At 37.1% G+C, this 10560-nt stretch overlaps 1 protein-coding gene across 2 annotated transcripts in view; it reads left to right on the plus strand.

Annotated features, from left to right (window-relative positions):
* The window catches only part of LOC130905307 (lysine-specific demethylase 2B-like), a 53668-nt gene extending 43108 nt beyond the window's left edge, over positions 1 to 10560 (plus strand). The window contains exons 18-22 of one of the 2 annotated variants that reach the window (XM_057818580.1): positions 977 to 1542; positions 1627 to 1790; positions 5341 to 5502; positions 5576 to 5794; positions 7156 to 10560. In XM_057818580.1, the coding sequence (XP_057674563.1) occupies positions 977 to 1542; positions 1627 to 1790; positions 5341 to 5502; positions 5576 to 5794; positions 7156 to 7352 (1308 nt within the window). In that variant the 3' untranslated portion in view covers positions 7353 to 10560. The remainder of the gene's footprint in view (positions 1 to 976; positions 1543 to 1626; positions 1791 to 5340; positions 5503 to 5575; positions 5795 to 7155) is intronic. The other variant, XM_057818581.1, reaches the window with a different exon arrangement.

The following is a 10560-nucleotide window of genomic DNA, read 5'->3' on the forward strand; positions in this document are numbered from 1 at the left end:
AATGTATTATACGTCATTGTACTGTCCTCGCCAAGACGTTGGAGCTAAGTGCTAGCTAGACAGTGTGCTAAGCTCCGGAATGACGATGTCAGACGTCCGTGTGGTTTGCTGACTTTATCCAGCTGCTCATGATATTAACACTTGCAGAATGAAACCAAAATAAAATGAAATTAAATCAGTCTAATCTTTAATAACAGCAATTCAAATTTGCGTTTACAAGTAGCTGCTGATACAGCAATAACTAACGATTAGCAGGTATCAGTTAGCGCCTGCACATCATCAAAAACAATCACATAAACGCACCCTAAGTATACGACCACAATTGAAAACACAAAATAAACAGTACAAAGGGGTTTATATACAGCCGTCGCCACTGGATGCTTCACAAGCAACAAATGTGCGCGCAGGCTGTCACTGCTGTGACTCGGCTGCTCTGTGTGTGCGTGTGTGGGGTGGGCAGGGCGCGTTGGTAGATGCGCTTGCTTCCTGTTCTACGCTTCCTGCGACAAAATAAAAGCATGCATCACAAAACTAAAGTCAACATCTTAAAAAAAAAAACAAAAAAACAGCGAGACGCAGGCGTCGTAAAGTCAAAATCGTGTAAGTCGGGTCCGTCGTAACCCGGGGACTACCTGTACTATATAAAGACAAATTCTAAGTTTTTTTTTTTTTTTTTTTTTTTTTAACTACAAGATGATGGATAACACATTTCTCCACTAGAGAGTCAACAACACCAAAAATAAATTAAACACTTTTATTCATTTAGCCATTCACACACCTACTCATACCTAGGGACAATTTTGAGTAGGGATTTCCCGATCGCATATTATGTCACCCTAGTCTGAGTTACCTGATTTTGACAATCTACCGATAACTCATTCAGTGTCATTAATGGCACAAAACGTCAAATCCATTTTGACTGAGAGAACAATCTCTATGATGCCATTATTATTTATCGTGTATCCCTACCTTAAAGGCTCGATATCAACGCAGACACCTCAAGTCTGAAGACGGAGTCGACCGCCAGAACAGCTCGGTGGACCAGCTTCAAAATAAGCTGAAGTCGGAAGACGGCACCGCCAAAACCGAAGTGACCAATAGAAACAGAAAGACGGCCAAAACCGAGGACCTCCCGTCCAATCAAAACAACAGGACGTTCAAGGCGGAGCCCGATAATGACGTTGCGGCGTCCGATCCGAAATGGCCTCTGAACAATGGCAGCAGCGACCTCGGAGGCTGGTTGCGACACAGACGGGAGACAAACGGGACGCCGCGGCGCCACTCACCGCTCAGGTGGAACCGAAACCCCACCGCGGGGCCACTCGCTCCCCGCCCGCTCCCTTGCCGCTCGCCGCCCAAATGCGTTCAAATGGAGCGCCACGTTATCAGACCGCCTCCGATCAGCCCGCCACCTGATAGGCTCCCACTTAACGACGGGAAGGAGCACATCATCCGGCGCGAGGCCTGGATGTCAGTTTTCGCTCACCTGGCACTTAGAGATCTCTGCGTGTGTATGCGCGTGTGCAGGACGTGGAACCGATGGTGAGCTGCATTGTGAGACGACAAAATGAATAATCCACGTATAGGAAGGTATCCATGAATTAGCCGTGTTTTGTTTGTGGCCAGGTGCTGCGACAAGAGGCTGTGGAAGCGCATTAATCTGACCCGCTGTAAATCCATAACTCCTCTAATGCTTAGCGGGATCATCCGGAGACAACCGGTCACTCTGGATTTGAGTTGGACCAACATCTCCAAGAAGCAACTCAGCTGGCTAATCAACAGACTGCCAGGTATTTGATTTACGGGGTCGTACGCCAGAGGGCCAGCAGTTAACGCATTTGCCACTTAGTTATGATATTCAGTTTTGTTACAGTACCACATTTTGTTGTAGTGGTTTAACTCTTTACGCAACAGACTGAATAAAAACAGTGGAGCAACACAGGTACAATGCTTATTTTCTAGAGCCGTCCCGACTAGTCGACGTAGTCGACGTCATCGATGACGTAAATCCGTCGACGAGCACAACATGCCGTCGACGGTAAATGAAGGGTTAAAAAAATATATGCGTGGAAAGTTAGAATGTCGGATGCTCTGTTTGCAAGCAGGGAAAGCGGCACAAAGCCAAAAAAGGCGCACCAGAGTGTCCAAAACATTGACTTATTTCAAAGAAACAAAGGAGAGTACACTCTTCTGTCCTGTCTCTTCAGTGCCAAGCTTAGCTGCACGTCGGCCGTGAATAAACACCTCAAGCGCCTTCACGCAGTTTGTAAGGTTTTTTTTTTTTTTTTTTTCATTTTTTTGTACACCAGAGGGTGCTGTCGCCTTACTAAATAATAATGTTTCATTGACAATGGGCCTATAAGTGCTATTAGTATTGTTCTTAATGCTAATTGAAAGGTTTATTTCATGTTATGGTTTATTTTATGGTATAGAAAATTATATAAGGTTAAAAGGTCATAAATATATACAGTATATACAGTGATTGCACTCAAGGGAGAGATTGTCAATGATAAGGTAATAAGGTAAAGGCAATTCATATAGGCAATTCATTGATATATAAATAAGGTTTAAAAGGAAAAATGTGAAAAGTTTTTGTTAATTTCTAATTGTGTTGCTTTATTTGTGTGCGCCGTAGCTCTTACGGTGTGTTTACATCAAGGATGGAATAAAAGTTGTAAACCATCAGTTTAAGAGACCATCTTTTCAATCGGGATGCTACACTAGTTAATTCTATCAGCATTTGAACTCATTGTTTATTTGTGATTTATTATTGTTATTTACGTGTTTATTTGTACTTTAATAAATGATTTGAGTGTTCCAATATGTTTTTTTTAATTGATAAGCGTCAACAAAAATTTCATTGCTAAATTAGTTACAAAAATAAAAAAATAAAAAAATAATTATTAGATTAGTCGACTAATCGTAAAAATAGTCGGCTGACTAATCGGGAGAAAATTAGTCGTTTGGGACAGCCCTATTATTTTCTTTATCCTCTGTAAAGAATGATTAATATTAGTGCTGATGAGCTGAGAACAGTTGAGATTTAAAGAATGGCTGCCTCAAACAATCATTTTGATAGATGACTAATTACCGATTATTTTTGTGTTTAGTCGACAATTTGCCTCAAATAAAAATCGTGTTATTTACTTTTATATTACACTTAACATTTCAGTGTGGCTTAATATTTTAGCTGTAAATTTGCATTGACATTAAAAATTATGTGCTGTGAAAAATGAATACTATATAACTATCATTATCAAAGCAGATGTTTGGAAAATCTTATTTTGATAAGTTACAAAGATAAGAATAAGTCAATTTTCTCTTTTTACAGATTGTTTTATTCTCTTAAATAGTGCTGCAACGATTAATCAATTAACTTCGATTAGAAAAAAAGCTTTACATCAAATTTTGCTGCTTTGAGGATTCATTTAATCAGAGTGACGTTGTAATGGTTTGTCTTGAAAGTGTTGCATTTCGTTTTATTGATTTGCGTGGATACACTGCCCTCCAGTGGTAACAGTGAATATGCCATAACTCATCTAACATGGCTGAATCCAGCTGCTCCCTGTTAAGACCAACATAGAGTATGTTTTTTTTTTAACTCATATTTTTGTTTATGCATTCGTTATTTAGTTCAGAAAAATATTTAGCAGTTTTTTGTGGGAATATGTTTGAAAGATTTGTTAAGACCTTTGTAAAAAAAAAAAAAAAAAAAAGTTAGCGTTTTGTAGCATTTAAGCTAGTGGACTTCTGCTATATGCAAGTTATCCAATTGTTCTTTTGTTGTACTTAACCCTGTACTTAATACCGTGTGAAGCTAAGCTAAAGTATTTTTAATTTAGTTTTAAATGCATTTATTGCATTGCATTATTGCATTGATTGAAATATGTTATTGCAAGGATAAATACTTTTTTTTAATGTTTTACATCTCTTTACATCTCACAACGTATTCTGCAACACATTAAATGTTTGTAATCTAATTACTCCATTATTTGAACTAACTAATCAATAGATTAATCGGTTAGCTAAATAATTGATAGCTGCAGCCCTACTCTTAACGAACAGGAGATGACGACACACAATTCAGGGACAAAAAGAAAACCATAATATACTAAGATAAATACATTATTACCAAAAGAGTAATATAAAGCTGGCCGGCCAGGACAAACGTCCCTGGGAGCCCTACGCAGGTGCCCCCAAGTAGATCTGACACATCAGACAGTTAATAGTTGTCGAAGAAAATGTGGCCATGAGGGAAAATAAGAACTCACTGTATATTAATATCAGTACCATGGCCTTGTAAGCAAAACAGTACTCGTTCACGGTGTTCACAAAGTAGACAAAACACAGTACGATGGGTACAATAAACGATTATGTGTGACGATGTGAAATGAACAGATATACTATATGTTTATGTGAATGAGAGAAAATATAAATCTACAATATAAATTTAATTCGTTACAGGACCTGGTTTGTAAGTGAAAATGGTCGTATATAGTGCCAAGATTTTCCCATAAGAATGCATTATTTATAATTCAATAAATTCGTTCCATAGCTCAAAAACCTCGCTAAATCCTTCATGAATACTACTGGTACAAATACAAATAGCAATTACACATAGCAAAACAAATACATTATAAATATGAATTTGAATCAAAATAATGTCACGAATTGGGTTTTAATGTGGCCGTTGTTGTTTTTTCCCATGTTGTTCCTGAACGCATCGTAAGACTGACATGAGAGACAGAGGTGCGGTAGAGTGGGAAGTTTTTACTTTTATCATGTTGTAGTTAGCGTCGGCTATGACGGACAGTAGCCGTGTTGCGTTGCACGAGTTCTGAAATAAATGGTTAAAAAGCTGACCACTTCCTTGCAGATGGTACAATAATAATAATGAATCGGAAATTAAAATTGCCATTGAAGCCCCCTGTGAAATCAGATTGGACGTCTATCGCCGTCAATGGAAGCGAAACATGATCCAACCAACACAGTTGAAATAGTCTATCACTGTCAGAAGCAGTGAATGAGTTAATTGTGGCAGCACTAATATAAAACACGATATTATTAGTGTTATTTTTTAAAATCTTTAAAATCAATATGACAACATATTTTTTGTTGTTTTATTTGCTGTGGAACAGTTCAAAGGCATTTCTGTCCGTTTTAATGGGAAACGATAACCTGAATGAATTAAAAGTCAGATCATAAAGCATTACTGTACTATTAGGTACAGTTTATAAACTAAACTAAGATCTTTCAATTCCTGGCCTAGAACCCCATTGAGCATACATTTTATTGTGTAATCTTAAAAGTTTTTTGAGAACTGGGACTGGGTGTGCGCAGGTTTGCGAGTGCTCCTTTTGTCGGGGTGCTCTTGGGCGGCCGTCTCCGCTCTCTGCACCTCCTGCTGTCCTCTCCTGAGAACGCTGGACGTTCAGTGGGTGGAGGGACTGAAAGACGCCCAGATGAGGGACCTGTTGTCTCCCACAACTGATAACAGGCCAGGTACCGACCCCTACTTTTATATTTAACCTAATTCTCGTTTGATGTTTAACTGCCTTGGCTTCTCCCCATACAGGCCAACTGGACAACCGTAGCAAGCTGCGCAATGTGGAAGATCTCCGTCTGGCCGGTCTGGATGTGACAGACACGACGCTGCGCCTCATTATCCGCCACATGGCCGCACTGTCCAAGCTGGACCTTAGCTACTGTAACCATGTCACCGACCATTCCGTCAACATCCTGACTGCTGCCGGGACCACCACCCGGGACTCCCTGACTGACGTCAATCTCTCAGGTGGGAACCTTTTCATGGGTGAAAACTAGAGGCAAATTCAGGTTTTTTTTTTTAATTTTTTTTTTTAAACACAAATGTTATTTCCAAAATGGTCTCTTTCTAAATTTGGAATCTGAATTATTAATTAAACCCTTTATAGGACAAGTGACTATTTTTGGTCATTTAAAAAAAAGAAAAAAATTAACCCCATAAAGACCTGGCGTTCACATAAATTAATCACAGTTTGCGTCAAGTAGGCCACACTCCTATTTGATCGATAAAACTGTTTAATCCAATAATTTTTCTCCATTAAAAGCTGTGGAAATTATATTTCAGAGAATGAGAAAGACATTAAAGACAACAACAATAAAGATGAATAGCAACATTTTCAAATGACAACAGGGACAACGAGCTGGTATTAAAAAAAAGTTGTGAACAACATTATTCTTTACCTTTTATTGTAAAGTGTTATTCTCGCAGTATTATTACATTATATTATGAAACAACATACATTATTATTTAAATATCTTGTAAGACAAATGTAAATTTGACGAGATAAAACGTTTTCATTTATAGGTTTGAAAAAAAAAATATATATACATACTGTATATGGCGGAAAACACTCAGGTGACTTGAAGTTCCGCTCTGAGACCCTCAATTTGGCCAACTTTCAAAATTGTCCGAAATGCATGTGTGATACATCATTGGAAAGCTTAAAATCTCAATTTTCTGGGAGAACGAAAATTTTGAACAGGAGGGCATTTAAAAAAAAACTTTTTTTTAAACCAGCAAAACCCTAATTGGCGGCGAGAGCACGCGACAGGTGTTTATTCCCCCCGCCCCCACCATATCTTAAAATAAAGTTGCAAAAATGTTAATATCAGAATAATAAACTCATACAAGATTTTTTTTTTGCAAAGTCTCCTTTAAAAACAGCCTTGAATATATGGTTCATCTATCACATGAATTAAAGTTCTCTGTCGTAGTGACGGAAATCCGTCAGCAGAGGGTGGTGGTGGGTGGTAATGCATGAGAGAATTGTGCTGTTATACTCCCTCTGCTGGGTTTTGGCTTCTAAATGTTCTTAGTTGATGAGCCTCTATTATTACAAACCAGCAATTTTAAGATATCAGTTGGAAAGAATCCAGTGTGTACATGCAGTTTACCCATGATTGCTTCCCAGTTCCTTTTTTTCGTCATTGGCCTTTGAGAAATTTGCTCATTCGCTTCCTCCCAGTCAAAACGGATTGAACGTCTATCGTGGTCAGTGGCAGCCGTCACGTTAATCATTACAGCTAGATTTTAAAGTTAAACTGTCATCACCTGTACAGGACTTCAAAACAATTTCTAATCTTCCAATGAATCTGTTTGTGACCCGCCAGTGTGCAACAGAGTAACCGACCAATCACTGAGCTACTTCAAACGTTGCGGCAGCATCCGACGCATCGACCTGCGCTTCTGCAAGCAGGTGAGCAAAGAGGGCTGCCGGCGCTTCGTGGCCGAGATGTCAGTCAGCGTCCAGTTCGAGCTGATCGACGACAAGCTGCTGCAGAGGATCCAAACTGACGCCTGCGATTAGCGCGGACGCCACACCCGAGGAATAGCGGCACTGTGTGTTGTGTCCTCGCAAACTACTGAGCCAGAATGTAAAGAACATTTACATAACGTGTCAAAAGTTTACACACACCTTCCCATTCTATAGCACGAGGAAGCGTCTCTAAACCTTTGACTTTTTTTTTTGTTTTATTTATTCCATTTCTTTCAAAGAGTTGACTATTTTTGTAGCACAAAGCCTTTACTACTTTCATGTACAGTATTATACTACTGATATTGATAATCAATACACAGTGTTAGTTTTTTTCCGTTTTATATTTATTTAAGCATACTTGTGTTAATGTTGCGTGTAAAGTTTGTTAATTGTACCTATTACACAAATGCCGACACTAGAGTGTAAAAAGTATGGAGACCCCCAGGTGCCAGGGTAAAAAAAAAAAAAAAACATAGTTTATCTGTGCCCACAGTTTAGTCATTTGTACCCACATTTTACTAATCTGTAAATACAGTTTTGTATTCTGAATCTACAGATAACTAAACTGTTCCCACATTTTAGTAATTAGTACCCACAACTGTGCCCACAGTTTAGTCTTTTCATAGGTAATCTCTACCCACAGTACAGATTATTAAACTTTATAGCTAGTCTGTAACAACATTTTAGTAATCTGTGGGTACAGTTTAGCAATCCGTACACACAGATGACTAAACTGTACCCACAGTTTAGTAATACATACAGATTACTAAAGTTTACAACTAATCTGTACCCACATTTTAGTCCTCTGTGGATACAGAAGACCAAACTGGGTACAGTTTAGTAATCTGCACCCAAATATTACTAAACTGTACCCACAAATTCCTAAACCGTGTGTACAGGTTACTAATCTGTGGGTACAGATTAGCTATGAAATATAGTTTTTTCTACCTGGTACCTGGGGAGCGCCGTAAAAATGTGTATGCAAGTGCAGATAAATAAATTAGAATGAGATGGAAAACATTTTGTTATAAAACTTTCACTCAAAAAAATTGACCGTCTTCTGTCACTGGAAGACAAAACTGATTCAACCTTTTTCCATTTTTTACTTATCAGCAATATAACATGGGTTTCAATAAAATCACACTATTTCTCCCAGGAAAGCGGTGTATTTCTGCCATCTGCTGGTAGTTATGTGCTAGTAAAATTGTTTCCATGCTTGAAATTCGACTATTGCAGTAAAAAGTCAAAAAATATCTAATTTATTGACATGCACTTGTATTTATGCAGCGCTGGAAGAAACCATAAACAAATCGTGGAATTTTTGCAAATATTGTCATTTAGTGCATTTATTCGAAGTGGGGAATAAATACCCCAAAAGTCTTTTTTTTTTTTCCAGAGCTGTATTTTGTTTTCTCAAATTCTTGTGGTCATTCCTCTGTAATATGTGAAGAAGGTATACTAGCATGCACACATAAGAATTAGTTTGAAGGCACTAACACAAAAGAACGATTCCATTTATTCGTGAAAATGTGCAAAAGAAAAACTTCAGTTAGCTTGATACTTTTTGTTTTTCCACCTTGTGCCATTTGAAGAACCTGCAGAATTTTGTAAGTTTTTTATCTTGACTCATAGGAAATGAAGTCTACGACGGAGTACAAGTGTCACACAAAGAAAGAAAAATAAAATAACATTGCGAGAATAGTCATTGTATGATGAGATTAATATAATATTACGGGACTAAAGTCATAAAACTACCTAACTACGTAATATTACGAGAGCAAATAGGCAATTTTTCGTAAAAAATAAAAATGAGATTAAAGTTATGTATCTTTTCGCAACATGCATATATGTAGTGTGGCTAATTTAGCAAAGTTAGCTTAATATTTCTTAAAGTAGCTAATATTTCACCCTTATATTGATTATAATTCGATGTAAATGTGCTAAAAGTTAAATATTTCCTCGTCTGCGAAACTAATCCTAAATTACGTCATGAGAAGCGCATAAAGTATGTAGCCGCTAATTTAGCTAAAGCAGCGAAATTAGCTTAATATGTAAAGTAGCTAAGACTGCGTGAATTAATCTTATTGTGGCTGGGAGCGACGATTGTGTATCGTGTCAAAAGATGAAGTATTTCTTTATTAGAAGCGCTACGTAAAGTACGTAGCTGCTAATTTAGCTAAATTAGCCGACTGCACCTATACATGATGAAATGATACTTAGTTTAATGGCTTTTATCTAGTAATATAAATTTTAAAGTAATATTTAAAATTACGTAAAATGACGTAATATGTAAAATTAAGTAGTAAAACGACTTTGGTCCCATAATATTACGATTATCAAGTAAAATGTAAAATTACGGAACGATACGAGTTTTTTCTGAATACTACGTAAAATTGCGCAACATTACTTTTTTCTCATAATATTGTATAAAATTACATAGTATAACTATTTTAGTTTCGTAATACGATTATTTTTTCAAGTAATGTGTAAAATGGAACGATAAGACTAATGACGCAAAATTTTGTAACTACTTTCAAATTTGCCTCAAATTACATAGCATAACGACTTGTCTTGCCATATTACAATTATTTTTTTTTTGTTATATGTAAAATTATGTTACGATGAGACTTTTCATACGTAAATTTACTCAACATCTCCAAATAACGCATAAAATTACGTAGCATCATGACTTGAGTCTCGCAATATTACGACGAACGATACTTTTCTCGGAAACCTATGTAAAATGACCGGTTTTTCTTTTTAAGTTTACGACTTCGATCTCATTATTTTATTATTTATGACTTATAATATGACGAAAATAACGTAATATTACAACTTTATTCTCGTGAACTTTTTTTTTTTCTTTCTTTGTGTGATCGTATTTCGTAATACAAGTCAAATGTTTTGAGTTTACGCTGGGAAAAAGGACTTTCCAGCCTTTAGTATTTCGACACCGTTTACCAAACTACCGTATTCAAAGCTGTGCAAAAAAGTGAACACAGTAAATGCACTTTCTATGTGGATGCTTTTCGTTTTGAATTCCGATTTTGTACTTTTTTTACGTTCTAAGTTCAGCAGACATGTTTACATTGTGATTTGGTTCAACCACTGTCGTGTGCGGTGTTCTACATGTTGACTGTAAATGTTGTACACATTTAAAGCTTCTAGGAAGAGTTTTTGGGGAGATATTAAAAGCATTTTAACCCTTTTAGGGACAGTGGACATTTATTCAAAGTTGCTTTCCTCTATATTGGGGGAA

This window comes from Corythoichthys intestinalis, chromosome 17 (assembly GCF_030265065.1).
Source record: "Corythoichthys intestinalis isolate RoL2023-P3 chromosome 17, ASM3026506v1, whole genome shotgun sequence".
Classification (NCBI taxonomy): domain Eukaryota; kingdom Metazoa; phylum Chordata; class Actinopteri; order Syngnathiformes; family Syngnathidae; genus Corythoichthys; species Corythoichthys intestinalis.